Source organism: Lithobates pipiens, unplaced genomic scaffold (genome assembly GCF_037356315.1).
Source record: "Lithobates pipiens isolate NorthernLeopardFrog02 unplaced genomic scaffold, aLitPip1_a1.2 Scaffold_28, whole genome shotgun sequence".
NCBI lineage: Eukaryota > Metazoa > Chordata > Amphibia > Anura > Ranidae > Lithobates > Lithobates pipiens.
Window position 1 is genome coordinate 15,875,846 of NW_027507789.1, and position 25,000 is coordinate 15,900,845.

The 25,000-nt window shown below is 44.0% G+C and overlaps 2 protein-coding genes across 6 annotated transcripts in view; one reads left to right on the top strand and one right to left on the bottom strand.

Moving 5' to 3' along the window:
• The window catches only part of LOC143935116 (manganese-dependent ADP-ribose/CDP-alcohol diphosphatase-like), a 68,461-nt gene that overhangs the window by 39,165 nt on the left and 4,296 nt on the right, over positions 1-25,000 (bottom strand). For 3 of the 5 annotated variants that reach the window (XM_077458749.1, XM_077458752.1, XM_077458753.1), the window contains exons 2-5: positions 24,687-24,788; positions 18,538-19,142; positions 16,460-16,573; positions 15,185-15,789 (exon numbers count right to left, since the gene is read on the bottom strand). In XM_077458749.1, coding sequence (XP_077314875.1) covers positions 15,437-15,789; positions 16,460-16,573; positions 18,538-19,141 — 1,071 coding nt within the window. In that variant the 5' untranslated portion in view covers position 19,142; positions 24,687-24,788 and the 3' untranslated portion in view covers positions 15,185-15,436. Of the gene's footprint in view, positions 1-15,184; positions 15,790-16,459; positions 16,574-18,537; positions 19,143-24,686; positions 24,934-25,000 lie in introns of those variants that run through there. The other 2 variants (XM_077458750.1, XM_077458754.1) reach the window with 2 other exon arrangements.
• On the top strand, positions 5,078-10,077 carry LOC143935115 (E3 ubiquitin-protein ligase TRIM39-like). The gene has a single exon (XM_077458748.1). The coding sequence runs from the start codon at positions 5,410-5,412 to the stop codon at positions 7,066-7,068; it is 1,659 nt and encodes a 552-aa protein (XP_077314874.1). The 5' UTR covers positions 5,078-5,409; the 3' UTR covers positions 7,069-10,077.

Sequence of the window (25,000 nt, forward strand, 5' to 3'; positions counted from 1 at the left end):
TGGCACCACTGATGTAGTGGCATTTTTTCCCACCAACAAGATACCAATGCTGGGGCATTTTTTTTTACCTCCAGAGACACCACTGATACAGGGCCTTCAAAGAGTGGTGCTGATGCCCCCCTCGCTTGTATTACTGAAGACTCACGCAGCTGCTACATGTGCAAGAGAAAAAGGACCTCTGAGCATCATCTGAGCAGCCAGAAGATTGCTGGATTTATGGTACTGTATGTAGCTCTGTTCTGGGGACCTTGAGCCCCTGTTCACATCCGTGCGATTTGACAGGTCCAAATCGCATGACAAGTCGCACTCTATTGTCAGCAATGGAACTGTTCAAATCGGAACAACGCATCTCTTTGCAAAGATTTGAAAAAATGGTTTCTGCACTGTTTTTTTTTGCAATTTCAAGTGCAGCTTGCATAGACATCTGTGCATGAAGTTGCAAAGATGTCAGCCAAGTCGCACCTGAATTTACGCTGATCTGTGGCTTAGAAATTGTGCAATTTCAGCTCCTTTCACACCAGTGGACCTGAAAAATGGACAGGCAGCCCCGATCGGACCACCCATTGTTCTCTATGGGGTGGCGGATGTCAGCAGACATGTGTCCGCTGTCACACGCCCGAATCCAATCAGGCCTGCTAAAAACAGATGGATGGGGATCCGTTCCCCAGTTGTCTGGCGGAGGATCCGTTCCCCAGTCATCTGGCAGATCGGATGACAATCCGTTGGAAACGGACAGGCAGTTAGTTTCCATCTGACCGCCCAATAGAGAACAGCCGTCTGTGTCCATGTCTGCTCTGCATAGTGGAGCCAACACGGACCTGTCAATTGCCTGCTCAGCCGGGATCAGCCTGTGTGTTACCCACTACTGAGCCCTGCACCCTGTGTGATACACATGTCTTCACCCGGCACCTGTTCCCTGTGTGACACACATTCTGGAGCTCTGCACCCAGTGCAATAAACACTCCATAGACCCCTTTCACTGGGGCCGGATCTGTTTTTGCTCAGCAGCAGGAGATCCGTCTGCTGATCCCCTGCTAAGCTGAGCTGAGCAGAAGGGCCGGTTGACAGGTCGCTGTCCACTCCACTTACACAGAGCAGACGTGGACATGGACACAGCCTGTTCAGCTTTAGATGGACTGGCTGTTCGCTTACACCTGACTGCCCTCCAATCCAATCTGGCCAGAAGGAGTGGATCGGGTCCCCTTGAAATTATTTTTCCTGGATCGGATCTGGTATTGGGTTTTTGTTGGTATTTATTGGTAGAACTTGGATAGGAGAAGGGATTAGTAGGATACGCCAACTTGAACTATGCACAGATGAGGACAACTCTCACTTGACCCCATTAAATTGATCCAGATAGCAGATTCACTGCTGAGACCACGCTATAGCTGTGTGGGAAGATAAGTCCTTTGCTTGCTCTGGAAGCAGACTCAATGCTAGTATCCCCTTTAGCTGACACCCGTCCACTGACTTCACTAACCTGAAGGAAAGGCCCTCACAGAACAGGCCCCGTGACCCCTTGATAATATTTCCCAAGTTGAGGGGACCCCTAACAGTAAAATGTTCGTAGCGTGGGTTGTCAGCACCCAAGGCAAGACAAGTAAATTGCCCACTGACATTTAGCGCTCCCTGAGTCCTTTCCACTTGTACAGTATTAAAACCCCTTATGGTACATTTTAGGATGTACCACTCTTTCTCTTTGTTCTCCTTTCTTTCCCTTTTATCTCTCTCTATACAAATCTCTTGTCTCCCCCATCCCTCTCTAGCCATTTTTCTTGTTATTTCTCTTATTCTTTCTCTCCCTTTTTCTTTGTTCCTCCCCCTATTTTCCTCTCCCTTCCATGTATTCTCTATTTTTATTCCTTCTCTTACTCCTTGGTGGGGGGTATGGGATGAGTGGCAGGAGTTGGGATGAGTGGCAGTACTGGTGTAGGGGGAGGGGGGGGGGATCAGTGGAAGTGCAGGGGGTAGTTCTGATCAGCCAACTTAGGCGCTCATGGTCATCTGCTGATCTGAAAACTGTAGTGGGGACTTTTAATGACATCTCTAATCTCAGGTAGTGTTACTCACTGTGACTCCGGCTTCACTGTGTCTCCAGCTCTGTGGTGTCTCCCAGCAGTGACACCTATGCCGAAATCAGGAGATAGGGTCTCCTCCAGCCCCTCCCACTTTACATTCCTTACTAGTCATCTGACCTCTAGTCTCTGCCCGCCAGTAATGCTGTGAACTGAATAGGCGGCTGCAAAGAGGCTGAGTGGGTGGCCGCGGGCCCCAGGAACAGCCCAGCTGGGTGGCCACAGGCTCCAGGGATAGCCTTGCTGGGCGGCTGCAGAAAAGCTGGGAAAGCGGTGCGGGCTTCAGGAACAGCCCTGGATTCGGTGACCCCTGGAAAATCATAATTTGACCCCCAGGTTGAGAACCACTGCCCTAGACACAGGTCTGTATTCACTGTAGCCAGAAGCAGGTCCTTCTAGATGCATCTCCCTCCTAGTCAGCTTTACTGGACATCTGGGTTACAGCAAGCTGAGGTCACATGGCAGCCTGCACAGGGGAGGAGCAGCAGCCCCCTCTCTCCGGGACCCTCGCTCTCCAGCCAAGATCCCTAGCACATGTGTCCTAGGATTATATACAGTCACGCCTATGCTCTCATTTGTCAGGTTTCCTCCCACTGTCCAATAAGCCTCGTCCTATTGGACCAGTGTGAAACAGGCAGACAACATGAGCTGCATCTGAGCACAATGAGCAGACCCTATCAATGGATCACTGCTCTCTGGTAGGCAGAGAACACCTAAATGTACCTAATAGCCTCCCTGGTATGCAGGGAAACCCAAAACTATGCTCACTCTTTAGCACCTACCTAAGAGGGTGCTACATGTGTAATATGCAGATCCAAGTAGCATTGCCACTTGCCACCTCATCCCTTTAAACACAAACACATATGAATTACACGGGTTCTGAGGCTACTTTAATGCAGATAAGGCACCAAGTGAGTTTAATTATCACCTTAATCATCCACAGAACCTGTATAATTAATATGTGTTTGGGCCGGGTTTACACTGGTATGACAAACACTCCTACATTGGGAGCTCATGACGTATGACGTGTGAAAATCAATGTTTCCCTATGGGAGCCGCCTTAACTGGTCCGACACAAGCCGGTCCGACTTTGAAAATGCTCCTTGTACTACTTTGGTCCGACTTTGATTCTATTTCAGTCCATTGACTATCATTGAAGTAGGATCTAAGTCGGATCCTTGTCCTAACCATCCGACTTTGGCATCCAACATTGTGTTATTTCCTGCCCCCTGCTCTAGCCCCTCCCATTGTGTGTTAGTTTTTATTGGTCAAAGGACAAGTCGTACTATGTGAAAAAAGTCGGATCAAAGTAGTATCCTGTTCATGAAAGTCGGGTGGATGTAGGACCAATGTGGGACCAGTTACATAGTTACATAGTTAGTCAGGTTGAAAAAAGACACAAGTCCATCCAGTTCAACCAAAAAAAAAAATATATATACTATATATATATATATATATATATATATATATATATATATATATATATATATATATATATATATATATACACATACATACGTACATACATATATACATATACCAGCCCATATACCCAATTCTATACCCACAGTTGATCCAGAGGAAGGCAAAAAACCCCAGCAGAGCATGATCCAATTTGCTAAAGCAGGGGGAAAAAATTCCTTCCTGATCCCCCGAGAGGCAATCGGATTTTCCCCGGATCAACTTTACCTATAAATTTTAGTACCCAGTTATATTACGTACACTTAGGAAATAATCCAGGCCTTTCTTAAAGCAATCCACTGAGCTGGCCATAACCACCTCTGCAGGGAGTCTATTCCACATTTTCACAGCTCTTAGGCCGCGTACACACGCGGGGACTGTTCGCTCAACTTTGTTCGTCAAACAGTTTCAGCGGACAGTCCGCTCAAAATTAGCATGGACGGACTTGGCCACACACGACGAACGAACATTCCGCTGAAACTTGCGCGATGACGTGAACGGCACGTACGACGGGACGAAAAATACGACGTCCTATACACTGCAATACAACTTTCGACGTGTAAATCCTTTCTGAGCATGCGCGGAACTTAGTTTGACGAACAAGCCTACACACGAGGGGACTGTTCGCTGAAACAAAGTTTCAGCGGACAGTTTTTCGGAAATTCCGAAAAACTTTGTTCAGCAGACTGTTCGCTGAAACTGTCCGCTGAAAGCCCACACACGAGCGGACTGTCCGCCGAAACACTGTTCAGCGGACAAAGTTGAGCGAACAGTCCCCGCGTGTGTACGCGGCCTTACTGTGAAGGAACCTTTCCGTATTTGGAGATGAAATCTCTTCTCCTCTAGACGTAAAGAGTGCCCCCTTGTCCTCTTTGTTGACTTTAAAGTGAATAACTCGACACCAAGTTCCCTATATGGACCCCTTATATATTTGTACATGTTGATCAAATCCCCCCTTAATCTCCTCTTATCAAGAGTGAATAAATTCAGTTCCTCTAATCTCTCCTCATAGCTGAGCTCCTCCATGCCTCTTATCAGTTTGGTTGCCCTTCTCTGCACTTTCTCCAGTTCCCCGATATCCTTTTTGAGAACTGGTGCCCAAAACTGAACGGCATATTCCAGATGAGGTCTTACTAATGATTTGAACAGGGGCAAAATGATATCTCTCTCTCTGGAGTACATACCTCTCTTAATACAGGAAAGGACTTTGCTCGCTTTGGAAACTGCAGCTTGGCATTGCATGCTATTATTGAGCTTATGATTTACCAAAACCCGCAGATCCTTCCAGTGTAGGACTGATGTCGCAGAGCAAAGTAGGATGAAAGTCGTACTATTGTCGTGTAGTATAGTGTGAACCCGGCCTTAAAGGGATGAAGTGGCAACCCTAGCTCCAAGACCTGACCACATTTGGCACTTTACTTCTCTCCCCGGGAGGAGCGTTGTCAATGAGGATGTGAGTACCTGCACCAATTCTCTGATGAAAAAAAGCTCAGATTACAATATGGTAGTATGTCACTCTCATAGACACGGCTCTGTACCTTTAATTCTCTCCGTGGGTGGGGCAGCGGTCACACAACTAGGAAGTCCAACTATTTCTGACTGCAGAGAGGACAGTTGGATCATTACTGAAGTTGATTGATTCAGCTCTGCAGTCTCTGAGCAAAAAGAGATTTCCGAAGAAGACAATCAATAATCCTAAAAGCAGTGAGATCGTTATTTGAACTGACATAAAGGAAATGATCATTTGGAGACGTGTTCACAACCTTGGAATGTGTTCAATCCACCCAGAGCTGCTAAAAAGTAACAAAGATCAGACACCTGCAAAGTGTGCTGCAAATCTTGGAACAATTTAGATCTTGGAGAGTGTGTGTGGATGGGTTCTTTGAAAGGTGAGCTGGACAAGTTGCATTTTGGTGACTCTTCCTGTATATTATTCCATCGATTGAACAAAGTTTCAGTTTCATTTCTTTTCCCGCTGGCTGCAATGGCATCTGCGAATCTGAGAGACGAGCTGAGCTGCTCCATCTGTCTGAACATTTATACGGATCCGGTAACGCTGAGATGTGGACACAACTTCTGCCAAAACTGTATTAACCAAGTGCTGGATTCTCAGGAGGCATCCGGACTTTATACCTGTCCGGAGTGCAGAAAGGAGTTCCAGAAGCGACCCGTTCTGTGTAACGCTAGAGCTCTACGGAACATAGCGGAGATGCTTTTTATTTCTCAGTCCGATCAGGAAGAAATGGGAATTTATTGTTCTTACTGTTTAGACTCTCCTGTACCGGCTATAAAATCCTGCCTGCTCTGTGAAAGTTCTCTGTGTAGCAGACACTTGAGCATCCACGCCAAGTCACCAGACCACGTCTTATCTGATCCCACCAACCCCTCCGGGAACAGAAAATGCTCCATCCATAAAAAGATTGTGGAGTATTACTGCACCAAGGAAAGGGTTTGTATCTGTGTATACTGTATTGCCGAGGGAGAACACAAAGGACACCGGGTGGAGAAGCTGGATGAGGCCATTGAGAAGAAGAAGGAGAAGTTGAGGAAAGATCTGGAGATGATGACCTCAAAGAAAGCATGGGCTGAGAAACAAGTCCGGAGTCTGGAGGAACGCAGGACAGATGTACAGGAAAAAGCAGCCGGTGTAACAGAGAGAGTCTCTGCCCTGTTCAGAGATATCGGGAGAGAGCTGGAAGAACTCGGGAAGAGAGTCCTGAGGGAGATTTCCATGAAGGAAGAGAAGATTTCACTGTCCCTGTCCAATCTAATCCAGCAGCTGGAGACACAGAAGGACGAGCTGTCCAGGAAGATAAGCGACATTGAGGAATTGTGTAAATCCAACGACCCAATGACCGTCCTGAATGATCCGAACTCAGATGCAGAGGACATCTGTCATACCGAGCAGGAGGATAATATGGATGCAATGATTCCATGTGAAGGGAATTTCCATGAGGATCTCATTACAGACCGATTACACAAATTATCTGACCTAATAAAAGACACTTCCATCTGTATTCAACAACCAGAAAGTGCTTCACTTGACAAGGAAACCGCTGCTAATGATATACAGATTTCACAGGATTTGAAAATTGCATCTTTCTCAGGAGTAACATTAAATCGCCCATATACTCCCAAGAGATTTATGAAGCATGAGGTTCAAAGCAGGAGGAGCTTTTCCACAGGGCGGTATTGCTGGGAGGTGGACACGAGTAATTCAACTAGCTGGAGAGTCGGGTTGTGTTATCCCAGTATGGACAGGAAAACATTCATTGGGAACAATAAGGATTCCTGGTGTTTGCGAAGGGCAAATGACGACTATAATTCTGTACATGAAGGAAAGCGCATACCATTTCTTCACAAGCCTACAAACCAGAAATTCAGAATTTGTCTGGATTATGAGGCCGGGCAGATCTCCCTTTATGAGTTGTGTTATCCGGTCAGACACCTCCACACCTTCACCACCACTTTCACCGAGCCCCTCCATCTGGTGATCGCTCTTTGGAATGGATCAATGACAATCACCAACTAGGAATATACCGTGCTGTATGCTTCATTCTCGGCAGTCAGTGACAGTTTATTAGTTCACCCAAATCTGATGCCCATGTTGTGGTTTTTATTTTATTTTTTTTAATCTTTCCCAAACTTTTCAGTGGTGAAACCTTTACAAAAAGGTTCCCATTCGTCTGTTAAAGTTCGAATGTATTGATTATAATGAATAAAGTGGAAATATCACAGCACTGGAGTTTTTGAGAGATGTGCCTCAACTCACGAGACTCCACCTGTAAATGAAATATCACCTGGAGCTCCAGAGAGAATTCTAGTAGCCTAAAGGCCCATACACGATACAAATATCGGATGGAAAAATTAGTACGACAAGCTGTCTGCCCATTTTCGAATTGTTAGTATGGTACTTTCGACAGCCGTTTTTTTTTTTTTTCTTTTTCGGCAGACAAAAACTGGATGTGCAGACTATAACATTTTTGTCGGATGTGAACTCAACGTCCGATTTTCCTTTCATTTGTACGTTTTCGTACGAAAAAAAATTGTAAGACTATGCATGCTCAGAAACGAAAGAACACATACAAAACTATTCAACACATTACGTCACTTCTGACGTTGTATTCTGTCGTATGAAAATTTTCATGTTGTGAGTAACCTCTTCACTTTTGACAAGAGACTACCATGCCACAAAGAACGGACATTCGGCCCTCCGAAAATCAAAGCGCGTGTACGAGACTTTACAGGTGTGACTAACTGCTACTACCTGCAATGCCTAACTTCATTCTTTACACCCACTGTTACCCTGTTTTGTACAACAGAATCATTTTCTGAAAATGAGAGAAATAGGGAAAAATGTTTTTTCACCTTAATACATCCTAGGCATTAAGGTGAAAAAACACCTGGCAGTGTCCCCCCCCCCCCCCGTTTTACTTACCTGATCCCCAGTGACGTGAGTGCCGGAGGGGCGGGGCCGAGTCCAGCATTTGTGTCTATGGATGCAAATGCTGGACTCGGGAGCGCGCCCGCAAGGTAACACTCCGGGAGAGCGCTTCTCCTAGGGGGTTATTTGATGCGGGGAGGAGCCGCGGGGGCCGCCGGGGGACCTCAGAAGACGAGGTTCATACGAGCTGCACAGTGGAGGTAAGTATGATATGTTTGTTATTTAGAAAAAAGAAAAACGAACCCTTAAGCCCCATACACACGAGAGAACTTATGTCCGACAGACTTCCGAAGGAGTTCTGCCGGAGTTCCGACAGAGTTCTGACGGACTTTTCGGCTGAGCGGACTTGGCCACACACAATCACACTAAACTCCGACGGATTCGAACGTGATGACGTACGACTGGACTCGAATAAGGAAGTTCATAGCCAGTAGCCAATAGCTGCCCTAGCGTCGGTTTTAGTCCGTCGGAATAGCATACACACGAGCGAATTTTTCGGAGGGACCGGGTCCGGCGGAGTTCCGTCGGAAAAATTTGAAGCATGTTCCATATTCTAAAGTCCGTCAGACTTTGGCGAATCAAAAGTCCGTTGCAGCCCACACACGATCGAATAGTCTGACGGAATCAGTCCGTCGGACTTTGGATGTTGAAAAGTCTACTCGTGTGTACGCGGCATTACAATCACTTTAAGTGGATGTAATTTTGTCCGTATGTGGCAGAATAGGGTTGGGCTTCACAGAGCTTCACTGCCGGTTTCCCTTAGCCAAGATGGCGGCATCAAGAGCCCCTGCCCACACAGCACCGGTAAAGCACAGCTAAAACTAGCTAACACTAATGTTCAGGCGGCTGCAGTGTGAAAGCAGTCTAAAGCCCCATACACACTATTAGATTTTCTGCAGATTTTTGTCTTTACCAAAACCATATAATATGAGGTCAAACCTTAAGGCTACTTTCACACTGGGGCCGGCGCCAGTGGTAAAGTGGCACTATTTTTAGCGGCACTATTCCGCCGCTAGCGGGGCGGTTTTAAGTTGAAGAAAGAGGGGGGAGTGCATCAAAAACACACCAAAAACATATCATAAACGCAAAGGAATGCATCAAAAATGCGTCAAAAGCGCACATGCAGAAAAGCATCTGGACTGCGTTTCTATGGTGTGAACTGGCCCTTGGGGTGAATGCGATATTCCAGACTAATGTTTTCTGGGCAGAGAAAGTTGTGTATTTGTCTTTGTCCGGATTCTGCATTCTGCTGGATCAGAACATTCAGGACGGGTTCACACCCAAAAAATGCACTCTAGATCTGTTCTGGATGCATTTCTGCATGCGTGTTTTTGACATGTTCCAGTGCATTTTTGATACCTTTCCGGATGCATTCCAGATGCTCTTTTTTTACGTTTTTTTTTTCACTGTACTTGGGCCTGGTGTGTTTTTGATGCGTACCAGGGCATTTCGGCATGTTTTTGATGTTCTACTTTTTTTTTCTGGAATTGGAACGTCCTGGAACTGACCACACTGGTGTAAACTATGCCATTGGAAACCATATAACCTACTTCCCATGCATTTTTGATGCAGAAAAAACTGGGACTGCATGTGGTGGGATCTGGCCCTCAATCCTGTGTCCAGTTTTTGCCAGACACCTGCAACCTTGGCTGAGTACACAAGTGTGCAGGGTCGTTATATACTTAGGTCTGAGGACAGCTCAGAGCTCCCAGTTTGGAGAACGCTCCCAGTGTGGGAGATGAAAGGTCCCATCGAGGGTTCAGAGGGCCCCAGCCAGAATCCAGGAGACAGCAGGTCAGCTCCTATCGGGGTGTCAGGAGAACCCCAATCCATAGACCAGAGGTGGGCTGTGCAGCAGGGCACTGCGGCTAAAGGCTAGAGAGCCAAGTATCTGGGAGAGCTGGGCAACACAGTCAGAGAGACGGGTATGAGGTACAGCATGGTACTGTCTTTGAAGCTGAGTTGGGTGGCAATGTATTTTCCAGTGTTTGTATTCTGCTGAAGCTGGAGACGACCCCCCTGCATGGGGAACTTTATGTGGGACTGTTTTGCTTTCTAACGTTTTACTAAAAGTGGGTTACCATGCCCTTAAATATAGTTCTTGTCTCCTGTGGATTCACTGTATAAATGCATCTATCACCTGAGCTAACTACCCCATATCACAATCTATATGTATATATTTGTTGCATTTTAGAATGAAGCTTCATTAGAAATCTTCCTCTTTGGAAATACTGTACTTGTATTTTGGCTTTTGCCCCCCTTTTATTTATTTATTTATTTTTTTGCACGCTAGAAGCAGAAAAAACGTCAATGTTTTTAGCTTAAAAAACGTGCCATAAAAGACGCAAATTGAAATCATATTGTACAAAGTTTAGGTGAGTCTATGAGAGTTTAAGAGCATTTACTTTATAGGCGGTTTTTGCACTACACAATAGAACACAATAGAAGTGCTTCTAGAGGCAGGAGAAAAAAATGTCAAACGCCTGTATAATCAACGTTTTTTTTTTTAAGTCCAGTGTGCATGGAGCCTAAGCATGTTCAATTAAGCTATGAAAGTTAAAGATAGACGTTGATTGGTTCCCATACACATTGGCTCCAGTTTCTGGCTGCTCCAGTTTTGTTAAATTTTGCAGTTTACCCAAAATTGGATCTTCTGCTCGTTGTAACCCCCCCCCCCCGGTGCCACATTTGACACATTTCGGGGGTAGGGTGACCACCCCCAAACACACAGCCACCCACCCCCAGGGCAGATCTGATGCCCCCCCCCCCCCCCAAAAAAAAGGCCACCACATCGGCACTTTACTCACTGACCGTACTTGTCCTGACCGGGAATGTCTAGACAGGCTCAATCCCCACCCCCTGCTTGTGATTGGAGAAATCCTAAATCCCGCCTTCTGTAGAGCCAGCGTTGGAACAAGATAAAATGGGTCTCAGGCCAGGACAAGTACTGTCAGTGAGTAAAGTGGTGATGTGGCTGCCATTTTAGAGCGGCGTGATAGGTGCTTCTGGGTAAAGCGCGCACCATCCACCCCGGCTGTCTCATGTTTCGTTACAACACAAGCTGATTTTTAGGAAGGGAGGAGTGTCCCTAAATGGCAGTTTGGAAATGTGGTCACCCTATTCGGGGGGACAGGAGTATCGTCAACCTAGCTGTAGACCTCAAGGAACCATAAAATTCTTAACCACAATCCAACCGTCACAGAGAAAAGTCGGTCTAGTTGTGTTCCAGAGCCGAACGAACATGAACTTGTAGAAGACCCAACAGTCAAGAATGACAGACGATGAACCACAACCCCGGCAGGCTTCCAGGAGCCTCGGCTGTGGGTATTGACAACACCACCCGAGCTCCTCTCCTCCTCCCTTCTCCTTCCCCAGCCACTGGGCCAGTAGGAGAGAGGAGCAGAGCCTCACGCATGCGCAGTAGGGTTCCCGGAGCGAAGCCCTAAGGCTTCACTGCTGGGTTCCCTTAGCTGCAATGGAGGCGGCAGCACCCGACAGCTAATGGAAACATCAGCTGCGGTGCCAGACTCCAGTACAGGTAAGTGTTCGATTATTAACAGTCAGCAGCTGCAGTATGTGCAGCTGCTGGCTTTTAATTATTGCAGCGGTGGGCGGACCTCTGCTTTAAAGTTAAAATAGGTGTTTAAAGCGCGAGTCCGCTGTTTTTTTTTTTTATTTTTTTTTTAAAAGCCAGCAGCTACAAATACTGCAGCTGCTGACTTTTAAAATAATGACACTTACCCGCCCAGCGTGCCCGCGATGTCGGCACCCAAAGCCGATCTCTCGATCGTCTCTCGGGTGCTGCCGCCGCCATCTTGGGTATGGGAATTGCGGCTTCATTTCCCGGTCCCCTACTGCGCGAGTCGCGCTGCGCAATAAGGATGGTCCCCGCTGTCTCTGGGATCCGTGTGTTTCCCAGCAGACAGCAGGGGACCTTCGGAAAAAGGGGCGTAGATTCTGCAGAAAGGGGCGTAGCTTCTGCAAATATCTATGACGGAAGTGGGTGCAGATACCTGTACTGTACAGGTACCTGCACCCCCTCCCCCCTGAAAGGTGCCAATTGTGGTGCCGGAGGGGGGGAGGGTTCCAATGAGCAGAAGCTCCACTTTAGGGTGGAGCTCCGCTTTAAGTTCAGATGACTGGTGACTAGCATTAATCATTTCCTTCTTTGTTACCAGTTTTTATGCAGGGCATGGTCACAATGTTTTTTTATAAATTCCCTAAGAGAAAGTAAATTAGTGTGATGTTAGAGTAGACTTGCCACTTTATCTGTAAGACTGGGTTCACACTATTGCAAATTGGATGCAGGTATCCCCGCATCCAGTTCACATAGCAGGAGATTGTGACCGGCTCTCTATGGAGCCGCTGTTCTGGCAGAATGTACAACCCGCATCACATCCTGTGACGTGGAATCAGCTGGAGCTCCAAACCGTGCGTACTGCGCAGGCGCAACACGTCATATGTCCCTTCAGTGGCTGACGTCAGCGAAATGGAGGAATTTGCCTGACAAAATGGTCGACCGACTACTGTGCATGCACACGGCGGAAATCAAGTAACGCTTCCGAAATTTACGTTGTTAAGGCCATCCTGGTACACCTTACACTCTACCTTATCACACCTACAGTAAGCAGGTGGGGCATCTTGCTACACCAAACCCCATTTTGAATTGGCAAACTAATTTCAGCAATCGAGTGAGCTTATCTACATAAATATCATATATATATATATATATATATATATACTCCGCCGAACCCAGTTCCTATGGAGAAATCCGCTCGTCTGTATGCAAGTCCGACGGATGAAAACTGACGCTAGGGCAGCTATTGGCTACTGGCTATGAACTTCCTTATTCTAGTCCGGTCGTACGTCATCACGTTCGAATCCGTCGGACTTTGGTGTGATTGTGTGTGGCCAAGTCCGTTCATTCGGAAAGTCCATCGAAAGACCGTCGGACCTAGTCTGGCGGAAAGTCCGGTCGCGCCATTATAGTTTGGACTTTGCTGTCTATATTTGGACATGCACATTCTGTTTTACTTTGTTTCACAGTGAACTTGCATTCGTTCATAGTCTCACCTTTTTATTAATTTATATGTTGTGTATCAGTTTTTTAGCACATTTTTCATAGTAGGTGTGTCACTAGCACCCTGTTATCATTGTTTTCTACCCCTGTTGGCATACAGAGGTATCACACTTAGCGCTACACTATTTATTTACACTACTATTTGGACTTTGTTTGAGTGTTAGCAGCTGTCATTCTTTGCATTGTTTGGTTTAGTACAGTGTTTCTCCCCCCCCCCCCCCCCATCACTTAAATCCAACCTTATGACTGAACACCATTCAGGACACAGTGGTGATGGAGGGGCTAGCCAATTGAACCACTGAGCTCAGTGGGAGACCAGGAACTGTCAGTTTCTGAAGAGTCTTCAGTTGGTTGTTTCTTTTTATTGTAGTACAGAAGGCATCAGCACAGCAGCAGAGTTTGCTCTTTGCAAGAAAACTTTTTTGGTAGTTTAATTTAAGCAGCAGAGTTGCTTTAAAAATATATAGCATATACAATTGCAACTCCAGTCATATTGTAATTGAATGTTATTAAAAATTACCTTTTTAGATTCACTTACCACATGGACACAGAGAAACACACAAGGATTTCTAAACAATAATAAAATGTAGGATTCTGCAACAAAATGTGTTAAAAATATCTCTAATGTACATAGATTATGGAAATGTTTTTTTTTCTCAAAAAAAGTGGAATTACTCTTTAAATATACAGTTTGTATGCAAAATATGCAGCGCTAGAAAATCTCAACTCAATACAAATGTATAAAGTGCAAAAAGTGAAAGTGCAACCAGTAAAATATATATTGGTATAAATAACGTATATAGTCCTTTTAGATAAGTGGGTAAAACCAGCATCCAAATCCTCCACAAAGTGCACATAAGGTTGAATTAGGAGATCCACCACCAGACATAAACACTCAGCATACGCCTCTTACCAGAGGTGATAGATCAAAATTTATAATGGTCATAAATGCTAATCCCAAAACATTGAGAGCCAGTGGCAGATGAAATGATGGCCACTTATTAAAAAGTGGTAAAAAATAACCTTAAGGCAACTTGCAGCCATACAAAACATAAGCAAAAGGATCCAGCAGACTGTTGGCTCGTGGATTGTAAAGCCACAAGTATCGGCAAAAGAGTGACAATGTCAGCATCTGGCCAATCCTGATGCGTTTCGTCAATGGGGGCAGGCAGAACGCAAACCTCTAGACTCTGCTGGTCCAGATCCTTTGAAAAAATTCCAGGTTTCCGTTGGCGGAACCAATGGTTAAAAAAAAAAAATGAACTCTCAATGTGAAGACTAACTTAGGCAGCCCATACATTAATAAAAAAAAAAATATATATATATATATATATATAATTATACACTTTTTTTTTCCGTTCAATCAGCAGGTTTAAAGAGACTAAATGAACCAATGCCCTCCCTCTGTACTATTGTGTTCTAAAGAGGGGTAGACTTCATGATCAATCAGCTGGCTGCACTGATTGATCAGGACAAACCTGACAGGCTGATTGTACAGAAATCGATCAGTAGATTGACTTTTGTAAAAACCAGGGTGCCCACACGTGGATCGAAATTCAGCCAGTCCCTGCTGAACCAGCCGAATTTTGATCCATGTATGGCTGGCTTTAGTGAACTTCAGAATAACATGTTGAGGTTCTAACCTTAAAGTTATTCTAAAGGCTCAAGGTTTTTTATCTGGTTAAGCTGCTTACTGTGGAGGCACTCGGCAGAAGGGAGGGGTCAGGAGCACCAGCGGGGGACCTGAGAAGAGGAGGATCGGGGCTGCTCTGTGTAAAACCACTGCACAGAGCAGGTAAGTATAACATGTTTGTGTGTGTGTGTGTGTGTGTGTGTATGTGTATATGTATATATATATATATATATATATATATATATATATATATATATATATATATATATATATATATATATATATATATATATATATATATAAAATTTTTTATTTTATTGCACTTAACTTTAAGTGGTCTGCGCTAGATATGCATTGACCTGTGCAGGATTACAGTCTTTGCTCATTTATACGAGTACATATCTGCTGGAAGTCTGCTATGAGTAACTGGAAAAGCTGAATATTTTGGTGTAAATTTTCCAGTGCCTTCAGAGTTCCATGCACCACAGGAGTAATTTCAATTTGCATTATATTTTTCTGTAGCATCTATATATAGCAATAACAGTGCACAAATACTATTTCTTGTTTATAGACAATAAATACCAATAGCAAACTGCTTAGTTGGGTTGCAGTACAATGTGTACACCATCCACACCCAACCAGAGTTCCTCCAGAGCTGGACTCTGAGCGCTGCAGAGTGCTTTCTGCAATGACCATTCATTGGGTGACGTGGCCAGTTCATAGTGAGACACCAACCAATGCACTCATTTCAAGTCTGTATTCACAAATTCAAGGCCTGGGAGGCAGCAGCAGAAGGCCGGGGACATCTCCCGATAGGCGAGAACTCTGCTCTTCACTCTTCCTCTTCCCCGAAGGACCATCCGGTCTTCATAAACATCCACTGTCCCAAATGCATTACTGTCAGGAGGGGACTCAATAACCCCTTCCATGGTGACATGGTGTATACCGTGCGAGTCCTGGTGATACCCCCCACTGTGGTCATGGCCAGCAAAGTAGCACACCACGCTTCCATGTGAATGGATGACTTGGAGGATGTCTTTGTAGTTCCATGCCAGGCATGGCGTGCATTTGGCCTCGGGATGTATTGGAACGTGACCTGTAAACAAAGGGAACAAAGTAATATTTTTCTGTACAGAGATGGATCTTTTATACAATGGGCAAAATTTGTTTCTCATCTCATCACGTTTTTAGATTCCATATTTTGTTTTTCTATTGTGAAAGCTGCAAAACCCAATTTCTGGTGTACACCAAACTCTGCTCCCCCCACCCCGTGCCAAACCAAATTACTGGTGTACACAAAACTTTGCAACCCCCCCCCCCCCCCCCCCAACAAAACCCAATTTACTGGTGTACACCAAACTCTGCACCATCACACCCCCCCCCCCCCCCCCATTCAAAAGCCAATTACTGGTGTACACAAAACTCCTCATTATGGCCTTGTTGAAAGGGTGGAGACTCAAACTACCCTGGGGGAAATCTTACCATTATGGATGGAGTGCATACAAATACTGGAGGGGGGGGGGATTTCACCATTGTGGGAGGGGCAAATTGTTCTTACTATTGTTGGAGGGGTTCACCATTGTGGGAGGGGTAAAGACACAAACTATTGAGGGAAAGCTCACCATTGTGAGCGGGCAGAGACACCAACCACTATGGAGAAATCTCACCATTGTCTAAAAAAACCTTCTCGCGTTTTATAGAGTAATTTATGGGGTGGACTAACTCATAGACTGTAAAGCACGAAAATTATTAGTGAGAAGACTTACCAGCAATGATGACCCTTTCATTGTGTTTGTCACAATATGTGAGGACTTCATCCAACCAAGAGAGCTGCTTAGAGCCGAGTCCACCATTAAAGTCTACCAGATGTGTACTGGAGCCTACATGGAAATTTAATAAAAAAAGAAAATACACAAATTGACAAACATATAAGCTGTGTAAGCAAGCAGCTTCCATATGACCTTTCTAGGGACCCCATTCATTGTGAGAAGAGGTCCGAGGTAAATTCCACCATGGGGGGGGGGGGGGGAACAAAAGGTACGTAACAGTTTCCAGCATCGCCATGTGACTTGCATCTTCACAGGAATTGCAACACCTGTAACTCACTTAGATCAAATGTCTACGTTGTACATCACTTTATTAAATTGTATCGCTAGGCAAACCATTTTATTTTGTGTAGCATGGAGTAGTAAATAGTTAGAACCGCTGTCAAATTTTGTTTGCGACTTGTGTCCCATTGGAGAGGCTTCCCTTTACTTCCTGTCCCCGGAGACACAACAGGAAGTGTGTAGAACTCCTTCTGGAGTGAGGGTAATCCCCTCTGAGTTTTTAGTAGAACAGATTTCCCCATTGAAAGCTATCCAACTAATCTGGTGACTTCTAAAATATTCTGGATTTTCCATGATTTTCGGTGACAATGATGACCAGAAAACAGAGGGCATTAAAGCGTGTGTGTGTGTGTGTGTGTATATGTATATATATATATATATATATATATATATATATATATATATATATATATATATATATATATATATATATATATATATATATATATATATATATATATTTACACAAAAAACAACCCATTCATTTTAAAATATAAATGAAAGACAAAATGTGTGCGTGTGTGTAGATATAAATAAAAATACCCTTTTTCCTTGTTTTAAAAGTGATCAGATAACCTCTAAGCTCCTTATGCAGCTGGGGGAGGAGTAACAGCAGTACACTGAACTTCCCAGTGGGGGGCGGTGTGTCAGCACAAGTCTGATAATTGGAGGAGAGCACACTGTGTTCCCCGCACCGCCAGAATACTGACCACACTTTGCTCTCATGTCTAGTGTGGTCAGTAAAACTGGAGATTTTTTCATACAAGTACATGGTACAGCAGATACACATCAGGAAATGTTGGGCTTACATATTCTTCTATCTCAGTGGGACACAGTCCTAATGGTAATCACAGTAAATAATTAATTAGATCTTAGATCTAACTTCAGCATACACTAAGCCCTTGTACACACGGTCGGAGATTCCGACGGAATGTGTCCGATCGGACCGTTTTGTCGGATATTCCGACTGTGTGTGGTCTCCATCTTTTCCAACTTGTTGGTAACATTTTCAGACAAAATGCTCCGATCGGACATACTCCGATCATGTGTAGAGAATTCCGATCGGACAAAGTACCACACATGCTCAGATCAAATTCCTACACCAAAGCTATTGGCTACTAGCCTGAACGTAGTCCCGTCGTAACGAAATAACGTCATCACGTTCTGAACGATCGGATTTTCCCACAACTTTGTCCAACCGTGTGTATGCAACAGTTTCGGACAAAATCCGACGGATTTGGTTGTCGGAATGTCCGACCGTGTGTACAAGGGCTTACACTCTTCTGCTTCTAAAGATAATTTCCTGTAATGGAATCTGTACTTTTGCATATTAGGGCAAATTTTAGATCCTGCTCTCAAACTTTGTGTGTTGGAAATTCCGACCGAAAAAGTTAGATGGAGCCCACACACAATCGGATTTTCCGACAACAAGATCCAATCGCAAATTTTTTCTGTCGGAAATTACCACCCTGTGTACGGGGGGGGGATTTGTCTCTTTCTTACTTGCCACGATGCAGTACTAAGTGTTTGAGCAGCCAAAAAAAAGACCCAAGGTGCTGCCACAAGGGGGTTGAAGGATGGGCCTTAGCCCTGTGTAAGCTCTAACCAATAATGAAATGAAGCTTACACAAGGCTTATGTCATTGTAGGTATGATCAGTGAAAGAGGTGGTCCATCTCGGCAATAAGAACCCTTAGTGTACTGCCAATTTTATCTAATGTGACCGTTTCTACATACCGTTCTCTTCATCTTGTTCAACTTTTTCGAGAAAGTCTAAAGAGTCCTGATATCCCTGACTGTCTCTCCTTCTGCCAAAGATGCTTAAATCATAGGTGTCCACTACAATGAAGCGGAATTTGGAGTGAGGACTGAAGTGATAGGCATAGTAGTCCGGATGACTGCTGGTTTCATCGTGTTCTTCACCATGGCCATTCTGCTGCTTGTCCTCCATCCCTGATGTGTTTAGCTTTGACTGTTTCAAAAAATCCCGATTAAAGTTATAGAGCTCATGGTTCCCCCAGATATGATGAAAAGGAATACTGGTTTCTTCAATGTCCTTCAGAACTGTCTCAAGTGCCTCCTGTGACCTACCCATTTTACGGTTGGAACTATCTATGACATCTCCAAGTTGCAGAACAAATTTAGGTGAAGGGTCTTCCCTGTTCCACTCTTCTATGGCTTGCTGCAGGTGGAGTAGACTCTGCTGGAAGTATCTCATGACCTTCCATGCGCTCAGTCCATTGGGTTTAGTGCTGTATTGGACATCCCCAATCACTCCGAAAGAAAAGTATGGATCTGCTTCTTGGAGGTAAGTGGCTGTCTCTTGACCGGGTTCTTCCATTCTGCAAAAGAAAGTTGGGAAAACTCCAATACCTTTTAACACACATACAAGTTATATTAGATAGATAGATAGATAGATAGAGAGAGATATGAGAGATAGAGAGAGTAGTTGGATCTGTATTGCATTATAATTAATCGAAATTAGTCGATTAAAAAAAAAAAACACGATTAATCGAACACAGCTATATATATAAATATAGCTGTGTTCGATTAATCGTGTTTTTTTTTTTTTTAATCGACTAATTTCGATTCATTATAATGCAATACAGATCCAACTACTTTTAGCTGATCTCCTTGCATTGCAACTCTGCATTAGTCAGGTTTAAATGTGGTATATACTACATACAATCGCCCGACACTAGTTAGTTACCACAATCCAGGACTTAACTTCACAGTTCACACAAATACGTTTTAAATTAAAACTGTAGCACTGAGGCAAGTCTTTTTATTTATTTTTATTTTTTTTCCACAGTAGCGTGACACTCCCTCCACCTCCGGTCTAACTAATCACTCTCACCTTATGGCATGGACCCCTGTGCAAACAGGTGGTCATGCAAGCGGGTATCAAAAGGGTTAACGCCGACCATAAACTTCTCTCACGTCTCCTTAGATCTCTTAAATATAAGATTTAATTTTTGTGTTCAAACACAAACTACTCACATAAAGATGATAAAAACACAGCATGTAAACCCGGCAATTGTGTTAGTTCCGTAGGGCAGCAGCAGGTGACGTAATGCGTAATTCCTCCCCCCCCACCCCCCCATACACGTTACGTTTAATCAGAACTTCAACGTCACCGGACTCCTCCCCCCTTCCCTTCATTAGCAGACGGAGGCACTTGGGGAAGGGGGGAGGAGTTCAATGACGTTGATGTCCATGATGTCACTGGAACTCTTTTGAGCGATCAAAATAATTAATCGATTAATCAAGGAATTAATCTTTAATTTCCACAGCCTATATATATATATATATATATATATATATATATATATATATATATATATATATATATAATTATTTTTTCATATCATAATAATATACCCAAAATGCAAGTTATTTTGCATAAAAAGATCTATAGGTAATATTTACATATGTACTTGAAGGTGTTTTTTTTTTTTTTTTTTTTTTTTTTTTACTTGAGTATTTTAAAGTAGAATTATGGTCTTCAATTAGAAAAAAATTATTAATTTGCACTTAATATACAGTTACAGATTTGTCTGCCTTGAAAGCACTAGACCAATGCTGAATCCACTTAGGTATACGGTGGGGAAAATAATAAATTTAGCCCCTGCAGATGGTGTGAGTTTGCCCACTTACAAAGAAATGAAGGGTCTATAATTTTTTATCATAGGTGTATTTTATATGATAGAGACAGAATATCAACCAAAAATCCAGAAAAAAACACATAATACAAAAAATAATTATTTGATCCCCAAGCATAACATGGCTTAGTACTTGGTGGAGAAACCCTTGTTGGCAAGCACAGAGGTCAGACGTTTCTTGTGGTTGGTTAGCAGGTTTGCACACATCTCAGGAGGGATTTTTGTCCACTTTTCTTTTACTACTCTATAAATGTTCTATAAGTTTAAAGAGGAACTGCAGTCTGCTCACATAATTTTTAATTAAAACATATTTGCCATTCCGAAGCTTCCCTCCAACTACTTTGCATATTATTTTATATATACTGTGATTCTGTACTTGTTAGATATGCTGCAGAAATTTCCCTCCACTGAGTCTGGCTGCAACCATTTTAACTGTGGGCAGCTGAAGCTACTGTCTGTTCCCTTCCTGGATTTACACAAAAAATAATACATTTTATTTATAATGCCCTTTTCATCAAAAGATCTCAAAGTGCTACAGGTTAGCAACAAAGAAAAATAAGCAATTTACAAACACACACACCTGCAACTCTCATTAGTCCTCTTATGGCTCACCCCCCACTCCCTTCCTGACAAACTCTCATAAGAGTGAGAGAGGGAGCTGTGCATGATGTCATAAGCCTAGGCTGTATACCGGACAAGGAACAGGAAGTGGACTGTATAAGGTATTTACTGGCAGAAAAAAAAAATGTTTTACTATCCAAAGTTAAAGCAACGAGGGCAGAAGATTTAATAGATGGAAAAAATGACTGAAGGCATGCTTTAAGGTCTGGAGACTGGATAGGCCATTCCATGGCCTTAATGTGCTTCTTCATGAGCCACTCCTTTGTTGCCTTGGCAGTATGTTTGTCATGCTGGAAGACCCATTCACAACCGACCTTCAGTGTTCTGGCTGATGAAAGAAGTTTCTCATCCAAGATTTTACAATACATGGCCCCATCCATTGGTCCCTCAATGCGGCAAAGTTGGCCTGTACCTTTAGCAGAGAAACGGCCCCAAAGCATAATGTTTCCACCTCCATGCTTGACTGTAGGGATGGTGTTCTTAGGGTCATAGTCAGCATTTTTCTTCCTACAAACAAGTTATTGCCCAAGAGCTCAATTTTGGTCTCGTCTGACCACAACACTTTCTTCCAATTCTTCTCTGAATCATTTAGATCTTCATTGGCAAACTTCAGATGGGCCTGTACATGTGTCTTCTTGAGGAGGAGGAACCTTGAAGGCGCTGCAGGATTTCCATCCATGGCGGTGTATTGTGTTACCAATGGTTTGTTTGGTGACTGTGGTCCCAACTGCCTTGAGATTGTTCCCAAGCTCCTCCCATATAATTCTGGGCGGATCCAGGCATGTACTGGCCATCGGGACTACAGGGAGTTTCCCGGTGGGCCGATGGCTCAGTGGGCCGGTTTCAGTGACAGCTGCGCGGCTTGCCCTCAACTTCATGCAGTGATGTGAGAAGGATGAGAAAAATACAGAGGAGAATAAGTGAAATAATAAAAGAGGTTAGTGAGGACTTTATGTTATGCTACTTATGTTTTTTTTTGCACAATTGCGTATAGGTTATATACTGTTTTTGTGCTTGTTTGCAAAATTAAAGTGGGCCGGTCTGAATGAAGTCCAGGGCCAAATTTTTGTCTCAGTCCAGCCCTGGGCGGATCCCTCACTTTTCTCATGATCATCCTCACCCCATGAGGCGAACTGTTGCATGGAGCTCCAGACCGAGGGCGATTGATGGTTATTTTGTATTTCTTCCATTTGCAAATAATCGCTCCAACAGTTGCCTCCTTCTCACCAAGCTTCTTGCTGATGGCCTTTTAGTCCATTTGAGCCCTTATGCAGGTCTACAATCTTGTGCCTGACGTCCTTTGAATGCTCTTTGGTCTTGCCCATGACGGTGAGGTGTAAATGGAAGAAAGAGATTCTGTGGACAGGTGTCTTTAATTGTTGTTAGGAGCACCTTCCTAAAATGACAGGACTAATCGGTGTATCACATGAGCACCTACTGTAGACAGTCTGTGGGAGCCAACATTATTGTTGGTTGGTAGGGCATCAAATACCTATTTTACTCGCTGAAATGCAACTTAATTTATTACAACATTTGTAACGTGTGTTTGTTTTTTTGTTTTTGTTTTTCTGGATTTTTGGTTGAGATATATATATATATATATATATATATAAATAATTATTTTTTTATTAATTTTTTGTTAACCCATACTTCTCTTTTTAAATATGTTGCAAAGCAATGTTTTATTGTCTTTAAAAGCATCAGCATCTAAAATAAAAAAATAAAATCTGCTTTATTTCCTGATTTGTTACGAGGTAGGTAACTCTAGTAACAAAACAATAGGATTTTCTTATAATCCTAACCATGTACCATAGAATTTTTATGTCCTGACACATTAGTGAGTATTGTTAGCAGTTGTTTATTACAAAGGGAAATGGCATGTAAAGCGGGAGTCCGCCGGGACTCCGCGTTTTTTATTTTTTTTTTTTTTTTTAAAAGCCAGCAGCTACAAATACTGCAGCTGCTGACTTTTAAAATAGTGACACTTACCTGTCCAGCGCGCCCGCGATGTCGGCACCCGAAGCCGATCTGTAGATCGTTTCTCGGGTGCTGCCGCCGCCATCTTGGGTATGGGAATCAGGAAATGGAGCCTTTCGGCTTCATTTCCCGGTTCCCTACTGCGCATGCGCGAGCCGCTCTGCGCAATAAGGACGGTCCCTGCTGCCTCTGGGATCTGTGTGTTTTCCCAGCAGGCAGCGGGGCACTTGCGGAAAGGGGCGGGCACTTGCGGAAAGGGGCGTAATCTACGCCCCTTTCCGCAGAGAGCTATCCCGGAAGTGGGTGCATTTACCTGGATTATCCAGGTAACTGCACCCCCCTCCCCCCTGAAAGGTGCCAATTGTGGCGCCGGAGGGGGGGAGGATTCCGATGAGCGGAAGGTCCATTTTAGGGTGGACCTCCGCTTTAAAATTACCAGTAAACATGAAGTACAGCTGGGTTTTTAGAGAAGGGAAATTAATTGGCTCTTTTATCCTGCCGCTGATTAAAAGTGATCTTGTGGTGAATCCGCCGCAGAAACCTCTTTTATCTGAAAGTGGACCGGCCGCTGAAGAAGAGGATACCGGGGTTAGCTGCTGCCATAACAATGATATTCCTCTTCAAATACCGACGTATAACGACGGTGGGCGGTCCGGAAGTGGTTAAAGTGGTTTTAAACCCCATTTATGAAATCTGACCTAGGCACATAGATCTGTAGTGTTACTCCAAAGCTCTGAGTGCCGTTTCTCTCTGGTGCTCCATTCCTCTGTTATCAGCACGAGTCACTTAGTTCTCTGACACCTGAGATGAAAGCAGCTGAAAATTTGTGCCGGGGAGAGAGCTTAGAGGGGGATTAGCAGAGAGCTTGTCTATTCAGACTACAGCTCTTTATGTTCTTCATGTTCCTTCCTTTCTCCACCTATATGGAGGGGGGAGGGGGAGGTGTACCTTTCCTCCACTCAGCTCACACAAAGTGTAACTGTAGAATCCCCACCCGCTGAGGAAGAAAGATTTCTAACACAATCTGCACTTTTCTAAGAGTATAGAAAAGGGAAGACTGTAGATATACAAGTAAAACGTATGTAGGGAGAATACAGTTTCTCAAAAACCATAAGGAAAGACAGGGACAGAAAAAAAAATGAAGACTTTAAAGCACTTCCCCTTCTGGTCACTGTGTAGATTACTGCTATTGCCTTCCCCAATCCTTAAAATCAGAGACACTGTGAGGCGCACTGCTAATACCACCCCCCCACTAAACCATTGTAGCCAGAGACACGGAAAGAAGCACAGCTAATACACGCCTCCCACAGCCGACCATTATAGCCAGAGACACTGAGAGGGGCATTGCTAATACCCCCCCCCCCCCCCACACACACACACACACACACACACCCCCCAACCATTGTAGCCAGAGACACTGAGAGGAGCACTGCTAATACCATCCCCTCTAAAGAAATCTGTGTCCTATTGATTCTCGGATCCACTAAAATACATACAATACTGAATGTGCTTACATTGAGAAGTTATGAAGTTATGTGTTGCTGGCCAAAAATGTGTTTACAATTATGATCAGCCCGGAGATTGAATATACCTGTTGGTAGGGATTACGGAAACGCTACCACATACCTGTTATCCGGTGCTGGTAGGTCACAGGGACTCTCAGCTCTGTCACTAGATCTGCTCTTCTTGTACCTGGACTTCCTGCTCTTCCTGTTTTTTTCTCAACAGCTGATGAAAGAGGAAACGACATGAACTCGTAAAACCACCTTTTCTTCAAGCCAAACCTGAACACTTTAGCAGCACACAGCAATTTTTTTATTTTTAAGGGAGGACGCTGTGGACTGGTTTCGCCAAAAAGCCCCCACTTACATAAGAAGAATTCCCAGCATCCCCCCTTAAATCATAGTGGCACACCTACTAACAAACGAATGTAGGCATAG